Source organism: Chiloscyllium punctatum, chromosome 25 (assembly GCF_047496795.1).
Source record: "Chiloscyllium punctatum isolate Juve2018m chromosome 25, sChiPun1.3, whole genome shotgun sequence".
NCBI lineage: Eukaryota > Metazoa > Chordata > Chondrichthyes > Orectolobiformes > Hemiscylliidae > Chiloscyllium > Chiloscyllium punctatum.
The window spans coordinates 34,741,900-34,764,077 of NC_092763.1; the positions used below are offsets into that span (position 1 = coordinate 34,741,900).

Below are 22,178 nucleotides of genomic sequence, written 5' to 3' on the forward strand. Positions count from 1 at the left end.
GAAAATTGCATTCAAAACGTTAACTTTGTTTCTCTCCTCACAGCGGAGTTTCTTCACATTTCTAGGCATCAGTTCAGAAAAGTATATTTGTGATCACACTCAGTTATTCAGATTTTGCACTATTTTGTATTGGCTATTGATGGTCTTATTAGACATGAGCTGCAAATATGTGGGGCTAGAGCCTAACAAATGACAAAACAAATACAGCAGGACATTCAAAGTTAAAAATCACACAACACCAGGTCATAGTCCAACAGGTTTAATTGGAAGCACACGAGCTTTCAAAGCGTCGCTCCTTCATCAGGTGGTTGTGATCAGGACGTTCTCCCTGGCCTTTTAAGTAGCAAAAGAAAAGGAAGGGGGACAAAGGATAGGATGCACATTTTCATAAAAGGTAAAAACAATGACTGCAGATGCTGAAAATCAAATACTGGATTAGTGGTGCTGGAAGAGCACAGCAGTTCAGGCAGCATCCAACGAGCAGCGAAATCAATGTTTAAGGGCTTTTGCCCGAAACATTGATTTCGCTGCTCGTTGGATGCTGCCTGAACTACTGTGCTCTTCCAGCACCACTAATCCAGTATGCACATTTTCATAGGTCAATTCCCTTCACACTATTTTCTGCAAGTACTCTTAAATTGTTCTATCAAGGAGTATCTCCAGATATATGGGATTTGAACCCAGATCTTCTGAATTAGAGATAGGCATAGAAGACGTTATATGTTACATTATATTGCGAAAAAAGCAAGCCACTGATAACTTTAAACATCTATGCCTTTTGGTGGACCTTTTGGATGTAATATTTGAACGTGTGTAAAATGAATTACCTCTGACCAACATCAGTGTCAGAATTGAAATGTTATCCGTGACTGGCATATTTTGAATATGAACTGGGTGTATTTAATCTTTGGTGATTACACCAACTCGAACACTTTCAGCAGCAGGGTGTTTTATTTTGTAAAAAGCTAAAAAAGAACATTTAGTATATCACCATTTTTAGAAAAGCTATCTTACTTGCTACATATTATCAATCACACAGATACAGACGAGGAAGCCTCTGCACACATGTACAAACGAAGACAAATTGGTGTTATGGGTGAAGAGAAAAATACTGGGAAACCACAGTTCAATACCACCAGTGGATAACCTTTGAAATGGTGCTCCTTTTGCCAAGATCTTCAGTTCTTTGATCCCCTTTTTCCACGTTATATCACTTTGCAGAAGCCACAACATAGTTGTTACACTAGTTACTGGTGAAAGGCAACAGATAAAGCAACTCGTGGGAGAAAATAACTGGTTTACTTCAGGTACTTTTGTCACAGAGGGGAATACTGATACAGGATCTGTGTCAGCGGTCACGCGGCTTAGCCCCCAATTGATAGTGTTGATGTTTGGTTTAAGTTATTTCATAGACTGAAGCATATTCCTTACCAAGATTATTGCAGAATAAGCAGCAGACAGTATGGTTTCTCATGGCCCCACAATTCGTGAACCTAATCCAGTGTTTTCCTTCTTCTCGTGGGATCATTTCATGCAGAGTTTGGACAGTGGGGGCGGCAGGGAGGGAAACGCTTGCTAACACTAACATGGATGGGGGAAAGACTTTATAGGTCATTCCACGATTTACTGGTAAGGACTTAATCTAGGATGGACAGTAGCTGAAATACTCAACAGGTCAGAATGGAATGATGAGGGGAAAACTCGCACAAACCCTCTTCACCAACTTTCCCTGCACCTCCTCCTCAATGTCACAAGTCGAAGCCGTCAACAGTAATGACAAATACGTCACTGACATGGCCAATCAGAACGAGGAGGCTGGAGACACTAGCTAATCGGCGTTGTCCAGGCACGGGAACCGATGTCCTATTGGGTGAACATTCAGGTAGGGCCCGCCCACCGGCACTGGTGACTGACGGGTAGCCGCGGCCCATGGGAAGGCCGCTTTTGGAGTGTGATTGGTTGGCCGGTTGCTATGGCGCTTGGTTAGGGTAGCCGGAGCGTCTGGAAATGCGACAGCTGGGGGATTGCAAACCTGTCCTCAACATATTGTCCAGAGTGAGTGGAAATGGCTGCCAAGGTGAGTGGAAGATATTCTGACCGGTACGTCAAAACATTCCCGGGAAAACCGCTTTCAAATGACAGGTGAATAGTGAGAGAATTATAGGGGGCTGCGAATTTTGTCAGTGTGGGTGTGTATTTGGGAGTGACAGTTAGGAATCGGGTAAAATGGGAGGGAGACGGATTGTAAAGACCCCTAATTTGGGGCTCGGGCACCCTAAAGCAAAGGCAGAAGGTAGGGTGATAAATGAATGCACTCATTTATTTAACTGTATTTAACATAGCACTTAAAGGGGCTTGGGTGCGGTTCGGTTTCTACTCCACTGTCGCGCGCACACAGATTGAGCAAGAATAGACAGAATTTTAACCCTGAACCTCGTTTCTAACACATGGCAGATAATTTACTTTCTTTGGAACGTAAACTAATGAAGGTTAAAATCACAGTTCTGCTGTTGGTCTCGCTGTGTATAAGATCACAGGAACAGAAGTGAATGCTTAATTAGCTAATTAACTGACACTATTTTTAAGAAGCATGATGACTTGGGTGCTGAATGCTCTAATAATTATGAGTTAATAGAAGTTAATCATCATGAACACATACACATTTGATGAACGAGCAAAACACGAAATATTCACGATTGAATTTTGGACCAAGCGCATACGTTTAATTGTTTAAACTGTAACCTGACAGTACTGATTTCGGTGATTTTAGTGTGTAAAGATCTGCTAAGTTCTAGACTGCTGGTGATGATTCTATCTCAATCTGCATTGGGTTGGTTAAATTTTGTCTGAAGATGTTGCTGTAAAGTGGCCTAAAATATACGATGTTGCTCAGTCGTTTAGATGCCATTTTCCACAACCATAAAGGAAATACCAATTTTGTTTTCATTGTAAAATCAACATAAGATTGTTGCAGACACAACTGAGGAACTAGTCTCTGATTAGGTGATCGAATTGGAAGAGTCCAGAGATTGTACTTGTTTTTGAGCTAACAAACCTAAAACTCTTATTTACTGTCTCAGTTTATCTAATTCTGCCACATTCTGACAGGTTTCTTATGATAACTTGGTCTTTGTAAGACTTGAGGTATTATTTACAATTAGGGTGCTAATTTTACGGTTGAATTACAGGTCCAGTGGCTCAAAATTGGATCTCTCCACACCAAGATCCTTCTAAATTTTGTCTTTGGGATGGCCCAGGCATGGAGAGTGTTGAGGGAATGTTTTCTGAAATAAAGATTGCAAAGGGGCAATTATGAAAGAAATAGAGATAATGCTGCAGGATAAACTGGGAAATTCTTTGGAGTTACTACTGTGGTGTTTTTTTGGAAGTGTGGCCGAAGTTCTTTTTGTGCATGTAAACGGGGGAACCTGTTGCAGTTCAATATATTTTTAGTGGTAGAGTGGGAGTAGCTGCAAGAAATTTCCCAGATATCCAGTTAAATGAAAGGGTTCAGAAAAGATTTACAAGAATGTTGCCAGGGTTGGATGATCTGAGCTACAGGGAGAGGCTGAACATGCTGGGGTTGTTTTCCCTGGAGCGTCGGAGGCTGAGGGGAGACCTTGATAGAGGTTTACAAAATTATGAGGAGCATGGATAGGCTAAATAGACAATGTCTTTTCCCTGGGGTCAGGGAGTTCAGAACTAGAGGGCATAGGTTTAGGGTGAGAGGGGAAAGATATAAAAGAGACTTAAAGGTCAACTTTTTCACGCAGAGGGTGGTACTTGTATGGAATGAGCTGCCAGAGGATGTGGTGGAGGCTGATACAATTGAACATTTAAGAGGCATTTGGATGGGTATACAAATAAGAAGGGTTTGGAGGGATATGGGCCAGGTGCTGGCGGGTGGGACTAGATTGGGTTGGGATATCTGGTCGGCATGGACGGGTTGGACCGAAGGGTCTGTTTCCATGCTGTACATCTCTTTGACTCTATATTGATGAGGAAAGAAAGTCAGGTGATGACAGCTATAAAAAGTCCGGTTTACAAATATTGCAGTTTCTGTACAGACGGATGTGAAGCATTTTCTGTACAGTTGTCATAGGGCATACAATAGAGAAATTGTTTAAGGATGTCTTCGCTAAATTTTGTTGTCATGGCTGAAATAGAGGAGTCTACTTTCAGTTTAAATGTGTATTGATTTCTGATGGTTGCACAGCATTTTGGAGTCATATTTTTCATTCATGAATGTGGTCAATATGTATTGCCTACCCATAACTGCGCCAAAGAGGATGAGTGGCTTTTTTGAACTGCTAGCAGTCCTCAGCACACCAGCAGTGCTCTAGGAAAGGCGGTTCCAGGATTTTAACCATGGGACAATGAAGGAATATCAAGTGACTTCATTAGGATTGCAGTTGTCTGCAGGTTGATGACAGGTGGTCTGTACAGTTTCATTCCTTTTCTTGAGCATTGATACAAGTTGAGTGGCAATGGCTTGCTGGACCACTCCAGAGGGCAGTTTAAATCAACCACATTGCTGTAGGTCTGAGTTAAGACACTTCTCTTCCTCCCTGAGAGGGTGTTAGTTACATGGGGATTTGTTTTATACAATAATCAACAATGGTTTAATTAGACTATTAATATTAGGTTTATTCATTAAATTCAAACTTCACCAGTTGCCATCATGGAATTTGAATCCATGTATCTTGATTATTAGCCTAGGCCTCTGGATTACTAGTCCAGTGATATATCTCCCATGCCACCATCTTCCCTAATTTTGAAAGATTTGCAACATCAATTCAGTTTTCATCTCTTCAACTCCTTTTCAAATGTGGCCTTTGCAATATTGAACTTGTTCTAAGCACCTACTTGTATATATCCAGCTAAAAATGGGAAAGAAATGCCTGATGGGTAGACTTGGAGACTTTCTGAGAAAATACTAAATGTTTAACAAATATTAAATTGACAAATTGGACAAACAATCAAGGTAGTCCTATCAGATGCCACAATTTTAAAACAAATGTGTGAGAAAGGAGGAGACAGAGACAGTCACCAGCACCTAAAAGAAGAGGAGGGACCTGTGCTTTGGAACTCATAGAATCCCCTTGGAAGCAGGCCATTCGGCCCAACAAATCCACACCAACTCTCTGGACCTATCCCATAACCCTGCATTTCCAATAGCTAATTTAGCATGGCCAATCCACCTAACTTGCACATCTTTGGACTGGGGAAGGAAACCAGAGCAAGTGGCAGAAACCCATGTAGACACAGGGAGAACGTGTAAACTCCACACAAACAGTAAACTACAGCTGGAAATGGGTCCATGGTGCTATAAGGCAGCAATGTTGACCACTGTGCCACCCAAATAGCACAAGAATGTGGAGACAGCTGCTTCGTAAAGATAGAGTGGGTTCAGAATTAGCTCTTACAATGTACGAAAGTGGGAACAACAGCTTGATAAAGAGTGATCAATTGTTCCAAAAATATACTTCGCTTAGCAAGTTTTGAGAAGACTTGTAGCTCAGGTTGAAGTTCTGGATGTAGGTTTGCTCACTGAGCTGGAAGGTTTATTTTCAGACATTTCGTTACCATACTAGTAACATTGTTAGTGAGCCTCTGAATGAAGCACTGGTGGTGTAGCCCACTTTCTGTTTGTACGTTTGAATTTCCTTTGGGTGGTGACATAATTTCCTATGGTGATGTAATTTCCTGTTCCTTTTCTTGAGAGGGGGGGTTGGTAAATGGGATCCAAGTCAATTTGTTTGTTGACAGAGCTCCAGTTGAGAATTCCTAGAAGCGTGGCATTCCATGGCACCACCAGTGCTTCATTCGTAGGCTCGTTGAAGATGTTACTCAGTACAGAGACAAAACATCTGAAAATGAACCTTCCAGCTCAGCGAGAAAACCTGCATCCATATACTTCAGTATGAATGCAAAATGTGCTACTGGTATTTAACTAACTGAAAACAAGCATTGAATACTGTGCAATAATTATATCTACGGTATAAACTCCATCAACTTATCAGAATTTTATGTCACTCTATGATAAACAGAGCAGCTGTACAAACTAAGAATATGAAAACTTGTCACAGTGCACTGCATGGTGTTAATGAGCCATGTGTCCAGAGTTTGTTGCGAATTGGCCGATTTTAGCGAAGCGTTAGTGGGCTTGACTGTTATTTATTCCTCCATCATATGTGGGAATTGCTGTTAAAGATCAGCATTTAGCTCTCAATTCCTAGAAGCACTACAGCCTGTGCCGTGAAGTTACAGACACAGTATAAGAAAGGGAGTTCCTGGACTTCTCTTTTTTTAAACAGTAATTCAAGAACATCGATGTATTTCAAAATCAGGTTATTGTTTAATTTTGAGGGCAACTTGTTGGTGTTTCCGTGCTCCTGCTGATAGTGTTTTTCTAGGTGAGATGCTTTCAAATAAGTCTTGATATTGAAAAAAAAAGCAAATAGCTGAGGAAACTGAGAGAGTTTGATATGGCTAACAATCCATTCCAGGAGAAGTGATGAGTTGCTTCAATGCATGTTGTACGTAACAATCATTGCAACTACAGTGCATTGGTGGTGGAGAGAGTGAGTAATGTGGATGAGGTATCAGTCACTCGGGTGATTTTGTCTTGGATGATGCTGAGCTTCTTAAAGTATTGCTAGAAATGTACTCATCCAGGGAAGTGAAGAGTATTCCCTCACATTTCTGACTAGTGCTTTGCAGTATAGAAAATAGGAGCAGGAGTAGGGAAGGAGAGTGGGGTCAGAACCTTCTCCTACAAGCTCTGCTACTCAATGTTATCATGATTGATCTCTGTCAACATTGTACTCTCTCCCCACACCCCTTTGACATTTCTATCCCTCAGATCAGAATAGATAGATAGGCTTTGGGGAGCATGAGGTGAGCTACTCAGCATAGAATATTCTATGACCAATTCCTGTAGAAAAATGGCTTGTATGGTGGATCCAGTTAAGTTTCTGGTCAATTGTACCCTCAGTACGTTGATGGTGGGCAATTTGGTACTGGCAATGCCATTGAATGTAAAGGGGTAATGGCTACATTCCCTTGTTGTAAATAGTCATTGCCTGGGCATATGTATGATGTGAATTTTACATGCCACTTTTATTAACCTATTCAGAGGTGTTACAAATCTCTGGAGCAGGTGGGACTTGAACCTGGATCACTCAGTAACTGTTTAGGGACACTATGCTTGCCACTTATTAGCCCAAGCCTGTTAGCCAGGACTTGTATGTGGGGAAAAGAACACTCTGTGTCATTAATTTCAATGTTACTATGGCTTATTGATACCATACTTGGTTAAATGCTGCCTTGATGAGGAGGGCAGTCACTCTCGTCTCACCCTAAAATTCAGCACCTTTGATTATTTTTAGGCCAAGACTATATTGAGGATTGAAGCTAGAAGTTCAAATAGGAGGCTACAAAAATATAAAGCTAAGTTTAGTGAGTGGGCAAAGATCTGGCAAATTGAATGGAATGTGGGAAAATGTGGAATTGTCTATTTTGGTCGGAAGAATAAAAAAATGAAGCATATTGTCTAATTGGTGAAAGGATGCAGAACAACTGCAAATCCGAGTGCATGATGCACAAAAAATAGTGTGCAGGTACAGCAAGTCATTAGGAAAGCTAATAGAATTTTATCATTTGTTGCAAAGGGAACAGAATACAAATAAGGCAGATATGCCTCAGTTATACGGGGCATTAGTGAGACCAGATCTGCACTACTGTTGGTTTCAAACACAAATTGAAATTGCTGGAAAAGCTCAGCAGGTCTGGCAGAATCTATGAAGAGAAATCGGAGTCAACATTTCGGATCCTCAGTACATGTCAGTTTTTAAATGCATTGGAAACAGTTCAGAAAAGGCTTACTGGACTAATACCTAAAATGGGAGAAAGTGAGGAGTGCAGATGCTGGAGACTCAGTGTCGAAAAGTGTGGTGCTGGAAAAGCACACAGGCCAGGCAGCAACTGAGAAGCAGGAGAGTCAACGTTTTGGGCATAAGATTTTCATCAGGAATGTTGGGGGGGGCGGGGGAAGCTGAGAAATAAATAGGAGGTTGGGGTGGGGCTGGGGGAAAGTTAGCTGGGGGAAAGGCAATAGGTGGATGCAGGTGAGGAGTGATTGTGGTAGGTTGGTGGGGAGGAAGATGGACAAGTGGGACAGTCAAGAGGGCGGTGCCAAGTTGGAGGGTTGGATCTGGGATGAATTTGGAGGGGAAGGGGAAATTTGGAAACTGATGAAGTCTACGTTGATGTTGTGTGGTTGAAGGGTCCTAAGGCGGAATATGAGGCGTTCTTCCTCCAGGCATAGGCTTGGATTTGGCGGTGGAGAAGGTACAGGACTTGCATGTCCATCGTGGAGTGGGAGGGGGAGTTGAAGTGGTCAGCCACATGGCAGTGGGGTTGTTGGGTGCGTGTGTCTCAGAGATGTTCCCTGAAGCGAGTTGGATTTCCGTATCCCAATGTAGAGGAGACTACATCAAAAGCCAGGACACAGTAGATAAGGTGGGTGGATGTACAGGAAAATCCAGCAGAGTTTTCTATTTCTAATCTCTTTCTTGATTTGCTCTTATCAAATTCATGAGGATGAATCCATGCTCACAGTCAACACTTGATGCCTGAGATGTTGCACAAATGTCCAGAAAATTGGATGTCCTTTAGAGCATAGCTAACCAAATCACTGAATGTTTGAATAGAACCCGTCTTGACATTTTCCACAACGACAAATTTGAGGTCAGACCATTCCTCATGTATCTTCGTGGCCACATTTTTAAATAATATTTTGATTTATAAGTAGAATGTTCCAATATCTTGCACAATACTGTCTTTCCAAATTCATAATCTTTTTTTCTTGGTTTCTTGCAGCATGATCAAATGCATGCCACTCTCATAATTCTTCTTCTTCTGGAAATCTGCTTTTCATTAGTTGCATAAGTGTTCAATAAATTGAAAGACTCCAGCAGTGTACACATCACTGAAAGCAGCCAGGACCTCCTTCACTCCTAGTTCACCTAGATTCTGGGTTCTCAGTTTACTGATCTAGGTCTCAGGAAATTGCATGCTTCAATAGTTGCCAAAGAGCTTCTCTGCAAGAATTTGCACAATGATATCAATTCAACGAGAATACCATTCAGAGCTGTCAATACAGTGCAATGTTTTGGCTTTGTCAGCATCTTCAGACAATATTTGGTTTTTTGGATCATTGCACTTATTCACTTGCTCTCTGCAGTGATCATTTGAGCCATTGTGGTTTTTCCATTAGTGCACTCACTGCAAAGTATCTTGACAGCCACCTCTCATCATTCAGAAGTTGAAATGCCACTGTATTACATTGTGACTTAGGGCAAATTAAAGATTTTTTTCTGTTCTTCACAGTTGATCCCTGAACATTGTATAGAACACGTTCTTAGAAGCTTTGCAAAGTTGACCCCTCTATCCAAACATCATCAATTCTCAGATTTTCTCTGTAAGCAACACAGTGCTGTTCTGACAAATGGTTAATTTTGTAAGGTTGTGACTACTCCATTTTTCTTTCCTAGCATAACAGAGGCTCTGCCTGATGTAAACTTTGCCATCTTCTGTAAATCAAGGTAACTGAATGTAAAATTGATTGATTGCTACCACATCAAGGCATTGTTGCAATCAATGAGTTTCAAAATTCCTGCAAAGGCAGTATTGTAAGCAAGTTCAGATTCTGGTCAAAACTTGATGTATAAAATCAACATTTTTTTTCTCTACTAAAATGTTCGTACTTTCATCCACTAGCAATGTATGAAACAGTGATTTGCGCAATCAACTGTCTGTGTAATAAAATCAATACACTCCACAAATTCAAAGGTGTAATTCTCACTGCACAAGCTGTCAGTTACTTTGCCACATGATCATCAATGTCTTGTGCACAAGCATGGATGCATTCATCTTTACTGCATGTATGACATTATCAGTGAGAACTTTCACTATACTCTGGATCATACATTTCACAATAAGTTAAAATGTCACCGAGTCATGCATTCTGTTTCTATATTGAGGATGACATTTCAGTTTTGATGACCTCAGAAAGCCATTCCATTGTGAAATGTGCTCAGGATTTCTTTCTTTTTTGAAGACTCATTTGCTTTGCATTTGGACATATTTAAACTTCTCAAGAAAGCAAAGTTTTAAAATATGAAAGTGAAATATAACTTGCTACTTGTCTTATGTCTTTCTTCCTTCTGGAGTGGCTGCCTCCTTCCTGGACCTCGTGCCTGATCCTCCTGGTCACTGCTGAGAAGACTGTTAACTCTTCATGACTTACCAGTCCTGTTCTGACAGCTTTCAACTCAAATAGCCGACTGGAGGTGATTGGGTTTAGCTGCTTTGATAATCACAAATGTTAATGTTTTGTCTAGAGCTGGAAGCAGTTGTGTGGCTAAGTCACAAGTTCAGAAGTACTGGAATCTGTTCTGGTGTGTGAAGGATCCTGGGATTCATTCATCATTCATATGAAGGGGTCGGAAAGGTGCTGGGTGGACATTTAGATGAATCCTTCATTGGCTATCCATATGTTGCTCTTGGGAAGACACTACTTAGGAGGTCTGGTGAGGATTCCTCTCTTGGCTATTTGGATGTGACCATGCAGTGTGTGGCCAATCATGGGAAATGCATGCTTGCAGCTTACAGAGAACATTGGTGCTACAGCCAAAAGGTCTGCTCCTGCTTTCAACTCACGTTGCAGCTTGGTAAATTGGCCTGATTGGATTTGTCCTTTTTTTTTAATGAATATGACATACCTAGTCAATTTTCATAATGCAACACCGCTATCTGTCCAACAATAAGAGTGGAATAGTTTGACTGGGAGCCTGATTTTGTTCTTGAGCACAGTGGCCTGGATGTCATCTAAACCCACAGTCTTTGTTGTTTCCAAAAATGAAAACAGAAATTGCTAGCAAAACTCAGAAGGTTTGGTAGCATCTTTTGGGAGAAAACAAAGTTAACGTTTTGAATCTGGTGACTCTTCATCAGAATGTCATAGAGTCATAGATGCATTTGCTGTGTGCACTGGACTCAGACATTTCTTGATTTCACATGGACTAAATCAAATTGGCTAAAGACCCCTTGGTATCTATGATGCTGGGACCTCAGGAGGAATGTAGAATCACATCAATTTGCACTGGTTTCAATTTTTCTTCATTATGGAGCAGATCTTTAGTTTCATCTCCCGCATTAATGAAGAACAGATTTCCATCTGTCTTCTGATGTGAAACCACTTGGCACTTCTTGTCTTTTGCGCTGATGTGGTAGGCTCCTTGGTGAGGATAGGGATATCTTTGAATCCCTTCCTCCAATTAATTATTTAATTACTCACCATCATTCATAACTGAAAGTGACACAGCTGTCAAACTTTGTTTGGATCCATTGAATTCCATCACACTTCTGATTTGTGCTTTGCCGATAGAAACATAGAAATGTAGAAAATAGGAATGGGAGTTGACCATTCAACATCATTGAGTCCTCTCTGCCATTCAACATGACCGTGACTGATCCTCGGATCTTGATATCATACTCCTGCTCTTCCCTTGTCACCTTTAGTCTCTAGAATTGAATAATAGCTGATGGACAGACTTTAACAGTCAAGAAGCAAGTTACTCAATATAAGAATATCCAGTGCCTGAGCTACTCTTATACCCACATGACTTAAGAATTGTTTGGCTGTGTTCAAATCATATTGTTTCTGCTGCTCTGGATGCATGGAGCCTCACCAGGATCACACCTCATTATTGAGTATACTGTATACCAGTGCTTACCTTGGCATTTTCTTGTACACTCTTCATTGACCAACATTTATTTGCTGCTTGCTGATAATATAGACTGAAGGATCTACTTAGTTAGTTTGTGGTTGAATACAACCCTGCTACTGCTCGTGGTCCATTAAGTCTCGTGGATGTCCAACTGTGAGCTGCTGTATCTGTTTCAAATCTATCTTATTTACAATGATTGCAGTGCCACATAACACAATACAGAGTATGTCCTCTTGAAAGATAATATTTATTTCCTCATGGAGTGTGTGGTGGTTATACCTACCAATACTATAATGGACAGATTTATCTGTGACAGAAGGATGAAGCTGAGTATGTTTGTGTCTCATTAATCTTCCCACCTCCCTAGTCTGGCAGTTGTGTCCTTCTGGACATGCCTAGCTGGGACAGTTACCATAGTCTCACAAGGCTATTGTTCTATCAGAAAGAGAGAGACTGCTGATGGTTTAACCTGAGTGTCACCAAGTCTCTGCAAGGGGAGATGTCATGAAGGAGAATCCTTCATGGTGACCTCTGGCTGGAACACATTTGGTGACACATTTTTAAGACCCCCACCAGAGTGTATACTAAACTCTGCAGCTGTCAGTGGTTCTTCAAAGCGCTGTTCAGTGTAAGAACACTGATTTATCAGCTGAGGCAGGACAGTACTTGGTAATATGGAGCATTTCCCATCAGCGGTGCCAGGAAATTTTCTGGGATCCAGAATCAATGTTGTGTTCTCTCAGGACCATTCTCTCCTAATTCTAAGTCACTATGCCACCATCCTCCTGTTGAAGAAGGCAAATAGTGATAATATTGGAGTATGAGATGTTGATTGATATTTCTGTGAAAAATCACTGAATTCTTGACCAGTCTGTGTGATAGTTCTCTCAATTTTGACAAAAGTCCTCATATGTTAGTGATTTAGACTTTGCAAGATTGACTCAAGGTATTCCTTTGTTGTGTACCGTGCTTAGGTTAACACTGGATGGTCTCGGTGTTCTCTTTAAGCTGTGCAGCTGCCCAGCTGCACCAACTGGTGTGTGGACACATTGATCTCTGGTTCTGGAAGTCACTGCTAGGCACAGGCCTCTGAGGCCATTTCAGAGGATACTTGAATTGAGCATTTTGCTGCAAGTCTGGAATCATACATATTCTAAATCGGTTAGCTCAGTTGGCTAAATGCTGATTGCAATCCCGAGTGATGTCAGCAGCATGGATGCCAACACCAGCTGAGGTTACTATGAAGGAGTCTCCTTCTCAGCCTCTTTGCCTGAGATGTGATAACTCTCAGTTTAAACCATCACTAGTCATCTTTCTCTAATTAGAGGCAACCTTACGGTAAGACCATGGTTAGTTTACCTTTCACCTTTGCATAGTCCAAACCAGTAAAGATGCTGGATTTCCTTCCTTAAAGGACATCAGTGAAACTGATGGATTTTTATCATAATCCAGTAGTTTCATAGTCCCCGTCACCAACACTATCTTTTATTTTTTATTTTATTGAATTAAACTACCAGCTTTTAATTCATATTTAATTAAAATTGAATTCTTCAGCTCCTGTGGTGCTATTGGAATTAAGTCCCTGGAGCATTAGTTCAGGCCTGGATGAGTAGCCTGATAACACAACCATCACAGTCTTCATATCCCCTGGATTAGGAAGGAATATCCAACTCATTCCCTCCACTCTCAATCATCCAACCCTCCCTCCCTCTATTTCTCTGATTGCTAGCTAAACTAACCTGCTGGAAAAGAGATCATAAGGATCTGATTTAGCTACATGGTTAAGTGCTAAAATCTTGTTCAATCTAGATACTAGAGGGTAACTGTTGTAAGTGAAGCAGGATTCCTGCTTGAGTCCCTGCCTGTGAAAAAAGCAATTACGTACAGAAGAAATAGCTATGTACTCTGTCATTTTGTGAATAATAGATATAAGGTTCCTGGCACACATGAAACCACACCCTAGAAACGAGATACCATCTTGAGAGGCAGTGTGGGTTTGAAATTGGCAGAGCAATTTGATAAGGTTGGGGAGGTTATGGAAGGTTTCAAGATCTGTTACACTCATTTCTTTCAGAGGAAATATACAGAACAACAATCACTCTACCCTACCCATTTCTGGTGGAAGGATTTCCCGCTCCCAAATTGTCATATTTTGAAGGAATTCTAGAATACAAAAGGATTTGTATGCAAAGTTATTGTATCCAACATTACAGCTTCAAATATAAGTCTCTAAGTCAATCTTAGAAACTATAAATTCTCCCTGTCTCTTCTGGACTGTGAAGTATTGCAGGTATATCTGCACACATCTCATATTTTGAGAAGCATTGTATATGGATAACCTGACTGCATGTCACATGATCACAGGTATTTTAAAATGCTGAGATGAGCATGAATCCTTACCTATACCACTGACTCTATCCCTCCATGGCCAGTTTGGTCTGAATCAGACAGTTTGCACCTTCAGGGACCTGTTTAACTCTAAGTTAGGTTTCTGGCTCTTTTTTTTTTCCATTGCAATTAAATAATACTTATTTAAATTGGAAACATTATCTGTCTTCCAGTTTCCACCATCAAAATTTTTAACTCATCCAAAACTTTGCAACTAAAATATTAGTCCAGATGAAGTACTACCTAACAATCTACCTCTTGTATTCCCCTGACCCTGAGCCTTCCCCTCCATCGCCCCGCCCCCAATCCCCAACCCCTTTCACACTACCATCACCACCAGTTGGTGATTACATCTTTAGTCATTCGGGTCCCAGATTGTGGAATTTTCTTTCCTAACATAACTTCTGCTTCTCCTTTTTAAGATACTCGTTTAACCTCACCATTTCAGTGTGCTTTCGGTAATTCCCTCTCTCTTTACTTTGCCATTTGTTTCTCATGTGGTGCCTTGGGATATTTCACTTGATTGAAGGCATTGTATAAGTGCAAGTCTTTGAAATTCACAAAGAAGTATGCTTCCAGTCAAAAGATATTGACGGGATACACAGGATCCTTTCTAATTTGAAAACAAATGATTATTTGCAATGTTACAGACCTCTGCCTATAAAAAGACACCTTTGAGTACAACAGTACAAAGGAAGAAACCTGGACCAAAACCAGAAATCACTGAAGAACAAAAACAGGAAATACGAGAAGCATTTGACCTATTTGACACAGACGGTGCTGGATCTATTGATGCCAAAGAATTAAAGGTATGAGTTAGACATTCAAATTGGAATCAGGAGTTTTTCACACTGCCCCTCGAGTCTGCTATGCTGCTCAATAAGATCACTGCTGACGTGACTACTCCATGTGCCTACTACCCCTAATAACTTTTTACACTGTTCTGGTTATGTTTCTTCGCCAATCTCTTATCCATGCTAAAATGCTACCTCCTATGCCATGAGTTTTATTTCCCACAACAAATTTTAATGTGACACTTTATCAAATGCATTCTAGAAATCTAAATATGTTTTATCCATTGGCCTCCCTTTCTCTACAGCATAAGTTAGTTCCTTAAAGAATTCCAATAAATTGGTTAAATTTGGAAATTCCTTTTACAAAGATATGTTGACACTACCTGATCACCTAGAAATTTTCTATATGCCCTGCAATAAGGTCTTTAATAACAGCTTCTAGCATTTTCCTCAAGAGATGTTAAGTTAACTCACCTATGTTGTTCTGTTTTCTGTCTCCCTTATTTTAATAAAAGAGTTGTATTTGTACTCTTTTAAATCTTACAAGAGTACTTCTTGAATCTAAGGAATTTTGGAAAATTGAAGCCAATGCATCAACTATCTCACCAGCCTCGTCTTCTAGGATCCTAGGATGAAGTTCATCAGGACCCAAGGACTTGTCAGACAGCTATTGCAACAGTTCATTCAGTACCATTTCTCTGATAATTAAAGTTTTTTGGTGTTACTTTTCTCCTTTTTCAGATTTACAGCTATTTTTGGGATATTACCTACATCTTCTACAAAGAAGGCTGATGTAAAATATCTGCTCATTTCATGTGCAGTCTCCTTATTTTATTTCATTAGATTCCCTACAGTATGGAAACAGGCCCTGCGGCCCAACCAGTCCACTCCGCTCTTCCGAAGGGTAACCCACCCAGACCCATTTCCCTCTGACTAAGGCACCTAACATTATGGGCAATTTAGCATGGCCAATTCACCAAACCTGCACATCTTTGGACTGAGAGGAAACCCACACAGACACTAGGACAATGTGTGCGTGGAGTTTGCACAGTCGCCTAAGGCTGGAATTGAACCTGGGACCCTGGTGCTGTGAGGCAGCAGTGCTAACCACTGAGCCACCGTGCCGATACTTGCTACTTGTCAGCCCAAATTTAGATAATACTCACACCTTGGTGCATTTGGGTATGGATTGCTTTAGTATTAGAGTCACAAATTGTGCAATTAGCAAAAATCCTCTTCTGACATTATGATGGAGAAGGACATTAATGAAGCAATGACGATGGCTGGGCCTAGGACATTCCCTGAAAAAAATTATTCAGGGACACACTGGAGCTGAGATGACTGACCTCACAACCATCTTCCATTGGTAATGAGCCAAACCATGACATTGCACATTGTGGTCAATACATATCAGTTGCTGAAGAGTCAGAATGTCTCATGGATACCCAGTCTAGAGTTGCTAGGTCTATTCAAAAGCTATTCCATTTAGCAGCGTGATAGTACCAGACAATGGAATATCCAGATGGAGGTTATCTTGAACGAAGCTGGAACATGATCTCCACAAGGAAAGTGTGGTGGTCACTCCTATTGATACTGCCATAGAGACATACATCTCCTACTAGTGAGGATTTGGTCAAGTATGTTTTTTCACTCTTACTGGTAGGTCTAGCAGCCATGACCATTTTCTAGATTCACATTCTATTGGACCAATGCTCACTTTGTAAACGTATTTTGAAAATAATCTGTTTTTATATTTCGAGCCAACTTTCTCTGTATTCTATTTTTTTCTCATTAATATTTAGTCAATCTTTGCTATTTTCTAGTACTCTGTCTAATGTTCTGACCTGCTGTCCACCTTTGGAGTACAATGTGCAGTTTTGGTCTCCTTAGTTGAGACAGAATGTACTGGCACTGGAGGCTGCACAGACGGTTCATTAGATTGATCCTGTTATTGTGAAGGTTGGCATATGAGGAGAGTTTGAGTAGACTGAGACTAAATTCATTGGAATTTAGAAGGATGAAGGGGGATCTTATAGAAACATAAAATTATGAAGGAAATAGAAGCAGAGAGGTTTTTTCCACTGGTGGGTGAAACTAGAACTAGGGGGAATGGCCTCAAAATAAGGGGGAGCAGGTTTAGGACTTTGTTGAAAAGAAACTTATTCACACAAAAGGGCTGTAAATCTGTGGAATTCCCTGCCCAGTGAAGTAGTTGAGGCTACCTTGTTGAATGTTTTTAAGGCAAAGATAGATTTTTGAACAATAAAGCAATTAAGGGTTATGGTGAATGGGTGGATAAATGGAGCCGAATCCCTGAAAAGCCATGAACGTATTGATTAGTGGAGCAGGCTCGATGGGCCAGATTGCCTATTCCTGTTCCTATTTCTCATGTTCTCATGTTTGCACAATGACATGCTTTTTATAGAGTCATGGAGTTATACAGCACAGATTTTCTTTCACACTATTTTTAACTTGTTGAATTAACCACAATGATGGCATTCCCTTTAGAAGTTTTCTTTCTCATTGGGATATAATATTCTGTGTATACTGAAGTATCCCCCTAAATGTGTACAACAACATATCTACTGACGTGTTCCTTAGCCTTTTTTTTGCAAGTTCATGGTAACTAGTTTTGCTTTCATATCCTCATGCTTGCCCTTCACTCAAGTTTAAAATGCTAGTTTTGGATTAACTTCGAGATTATGACTTTGAGATTCTGGTTCTTAAATTAGTGCCTTGGTCCTAGTACTGTCTGCAGTACTCTTCTTTTGTCTGAAGTACTGCCCAAACATTCCTCAAATTGTTGCTGACGATAAGTGAATATCAGTATTATGTTGCACCTGCAAAACTTATAAATCAAGTGAAAGTGATATGGGCACAAGAGAAAACATTTACAAAATGTTGAGTAGGCTAAATGAAAAAGCTTTTCTAGAGAGTAAGACACCAGCATGAATCTTTTGGGCTGAACTGTATTGTGAATACTGAATAGCTTTTGCAAGGTTTTGAATTTGCTTCCTTCCTCTGTCCAAATGTTAATTTACACATGAACATTTCCTACCTGTGGTAATTTTTGCAAGTGCAGAAGAATGTCAAACTGAATAAATCATATTATATTTGTTGTATGGGTTCAGCTGCATTACATCTGTTCTTTACCTATGCAAATGAATCACGTACCGTTTAGATCAATTTCCTAACAATGGTGGATCATTTGACTGAATGTGTGTGCATGTATGGAGGTCATCCACAAGTCAACGTTTTTCAGCATAACGTTGACCACGACATGTGCACGTTGTCCTAATTTAATGTCCTGTTATTTTGTTTCAATGTCATTTGTTCTTTGGAGTCTTTTTTTTCCATTTTGTGTTGGCATTTTTGTTTTAGCATCCTTTGCATGCATTGTCAGCATCTGTCACAATTCCAAATCAGTACATAACTGCATTTGAATTTGAACCGGGTTCTTGGGTTCATTCTAGTGGAATTAGTCAGTCAGTGCATGTCGTCTTTGGCGTCTAACTGCACTGACCAACTTCTGCCAGTAGATGGACCTGGTCAATCTAACAGCACTGTAGAACACTATTTCCTTCTGAATTTTTACATGTATTTTCAGTTAGTTACTAATGTAAGAATTTAAAAACTTTAAATGCAGGTGAAACTGTATTTAATCGTGAAGGGTATAGGTTTACTTTTTTTTACACTGTACTATGGCACCGTATTCAGTTTTAACAGTCAGTGCTTCATTTGAATGTTTTTCACCTAAAATCACAATTTTCAGAAATACAATCCTACCTTTAAATGACGATAACCTGTGTGCTTCATTTTTTCTTCAGGTTGCAATGAGAGCTTTGGGATTTGAACCCAAGAAAGAAGAAATAAAGAAAATGATTGCAGAAATTGATAAGGAAGGCACTGGGAAAATAGACTTTAATGAATTTTTGGCAGTCATCACACACAAAATGGTAATGTAAAAAAATCTCAAATGTTGCATTTGTCTCTTTTTTTAAGTTATAATTAAAGGGGCTAAATATTTGGTCTATAGAAGTGGGTTTTGCTGTAGCACTTTATGCTGAAAACCTCCAAACTCTCCAATTTCTTCCCAACTCTCTACTTCTTTACTTTCTATAAATTACTTATTAATTAACCCCTGCCTGCCTAATGTCTTCTTCATCTACAAGACTCAAGTTAAGAGTATGATGGAAGATCCTCCACTTGCTTGGATGAGTACAGTTCCAATAACATTCACAAGCTCAATACCATCCAGGGCAAAGCAGGTTGATTTGCACTCTTCACCACTTTAAACGTTCACTCCCTCCACTACGGACACAATGGTAGCAGTACACTGCCACAATTCATCAGGGCTTCTTCAACAACACCTTCCAAATCTGCAACTTTTACCACACAAACCAGGATAGCAGATGCATGGGAATACCTCCACTTAGAGGTTCTCCCTCAAGTTATGTGTCATTCTGACTTGGAGCTTTTACACTTTGTTTGAGTCAAACCTAATAACACTATGCTGCACCTACACCTCACAGACTGTCACAGTTCATTGATATCCTACCACCACCATTTGAACAATGAACACATGCCTAGCCAGTGACCTCCACATATCTTAAAGAAATAAACACAAAATTGTAGCAGAATGAATTGTGGAAAGAAGTCTACATGATAGATAATTAACTCCATTTCACTGTCATTGCCATGTTCAAATTATGGGCCATTCTATATAAATAAAAACAAATGTCAATTGTATAGGGTTTGGTATGCACCCACTGTTAATCTTCTTTTATAAAGAAACAAAATATCTGCAATATTTAGAGGTGTTGCAAGGCTTGAATTTGTTGACTGCTATCCCCATGTTTAACAGCATCTTGTCATATTTCTCCTTTGTATGACATTACAATGCTTAAAAAGCTTATTTGATGCATGGAATTCTAAAAAAATATTTTATAAAATTGGAAACTGAATGTCTGTATTTGGTTGTTTTTCTCAGGCTGAGAAAGATACAAAGGAGGAAATTTTGAAAGCCTTTAGACTGTTTGATGATGATGAAACTGGGCGAATCTCATTCAAAAATCTGAAACGTGTAGCAAAAGAACTTGGAGAAAACCTCACGGACGAAGAATTGCAGGTGAATGTGTTATGTGATCGGTAAAAGAAAGAGCGCACATTTATTTAGTGCATTGCACAACCCCCTTGCCTCAAAGTGTTTACAATCAATTCATTATTTTTTGAGGGCAATCACTTTTTATGTGGGTAAAAGTACCAACCAATTTGCACATTGCAGGCCTCACAAAAAACAACCTAGATAAATAATTTATTGATCCATTTGTTGATTAGCAAGAATGATAATCAGTACATATAGAGAATCCATACTATTTTTAAGGAAGTGCCACATGATCTTTTACATGCAGCTGAATAAGCAAGTGTATCGAGGTCTAAAGCTTCACCTGAAAGATGGCTAAATGCAACAGATTAAAGCTCTATGTTTGCAGATGCTACTTAGATCTGCTGAGCATTTCCATTAAGTTAATTTTACATTCTGGATTTCCAGCATTTGCAGTTTTCCTCTTGAGCTACCATTCTGATTTGTTCTATAGTTATTTTAGTTTTAGTTATATAGGTTTTGTAAATATTTCCACAACTTTATACAAGAAAACAGAGTTGAACGAAATATTAGTCTTTATAATTGGAAGTTTGAATATAATGTGCCACAGTTATTCAAAGTTCTGTTTAGTCTATATTTGAAATAATATCTACAGTTCAGGGCAACAAAAGAATTAGTCCTGATAGGAATACAGTGTAGATTGAAGAGAATGTTCCAAGAGTATGAGCAATTACATAAAATTGTTTTTTTTTGTTGCCTGGAGTACAGAATAAAAGTAACTTAACATTAAGAATTAGAATCTAACCAGATCTGTGTAGCTTAGTTTTTGTTTTTAATTAGTTCAAGGATTGTGGGCTTCACTAGTTGAGCCAGGATTTATTGCCTATCTCTTGATACCCTGAAAAAGTAGTCAACTGTCTTCTTGAATTGCTGCAGTTTGTTTGGTGTAGCTTCATTTGTGATGCTGTCCGAGGTGTAGATACACCCATAGTACTGTTCCAGATGGTAGTCATGGATTTGGAAGGTGCTGTGCAAGGAGCCATGATGAATATCTGCAGTGCATCTTGTACAGATTACACAATTATGTAACTGAGTGTTGGTGGTGAAGTGAGTGAATGTTTGAGGATGAAATACTAGCCAAATAGGCTGCTTTGTCTTAGTTGGTGTCAAGTTTCTTGAGTATTGTTTGAACTGGGCTGATCCAGGAGAGTGAGGAGTATTCCATCACACTCCTGACTTGTGCCTTGTAAATTGTGGATTGGCTTTTGGGAGTTAGGAGGTGAGTTAGTTGGATTCTTAGTCTCAGACCTGCTGTTGTTGTCACAGAATTTGTGTAGCGAGTTCAGTTCAATTTCTGAAAACAAAAAAAGACTGGAAATTAGACAATAGAATAGACAATAGACAATAGGTGCAGGAGTAGGCCATTCAGCCCTTCGAGCCTGCACCGCCATTCAATATGATCATGGCTGATCATTCCTAATCAGTATCCTCTTCCTGCTTTATCTCCATAACCCTTGATTCCACTATCTTTGAGAGCTCTATCCAACTCTTTTCTTCAATGAATCCAGAGACTGGGCTTCCACTGCCCTCTGGGGCAGAGCATTCCACACAGCCACCACTCTCTGGGTGAAGAAGTTTCTCCTCATCTCTGTCCTAAATGGTCTACCCTGTATTTTTAAGCTGTGTCCTCTGGTTCGGCACTCACCCATCAGCGGAAACATGTTTCCTGCTGCCAGAGTGTCTAATCCTTTCATAATCTTATATGTCTCAATCAGATCCCCTCTCAGTCGTCTAAACTCAAGGGTATACAAGCCCAGTCGCTTCAGTCTTTCCGTGTAAGGTAATCCCACCATTCCAGGAATTGACCTCATGAACCTATGCTGCACTCCCTCAACAGCCAGAATGTCTTTCCTCAAATTTGGAGACCAGAACTGCACACAGTACTTCAGGTGTGGTCTCATCAGGGCCCTGTACAGCTGCAGAAGCACCTCTTTGCTTCTATACTCAATTCCTCTTGTTATGAAGGCCAGCATGCTATTGAAGCAGGTAAGGCAGCATACATGGGGTCCCAGAAAGCTAGCATTTTGAGTGTAGATG

General features: G+C 40.0%; 1 protein-coding gene across 1 annotated transcript in view; it reads left to right on the forward strand.

Moving 5' to 3' along the window:
• The first annotated feature begins 1,922 nt into the window (after window positions 1-1,922).
• The window catches only part of LOC140495843 (uncharacterized), a 34,747-nt gene continuing 14,491 nt past the window's right edge, over window positions 1,923-22,178 (forward strand). Inside the window, exons 1-4 of the mRNA XM_072595006.1 lie at window positions 1,923-2,077; window positions 14,834-14,992; window positions 18,805-18,933; window positions 19,968-20,105. Coding sequence (XP_072451107.1) covers window positions 2,066-2,077; window positions 14,834-14,992; window positions 18,805-18,933; window positions 19,968-20,105 — 438 coding nt within the window. The 5' untranslated portion in view covers window positions 1,923-2,065. The remainder of the gene's footprint in view (window positions 2,078-14,833; window positions 14,993-18,804; window positions 18,934-19,967; window positions 20,106-22,178) is intronic.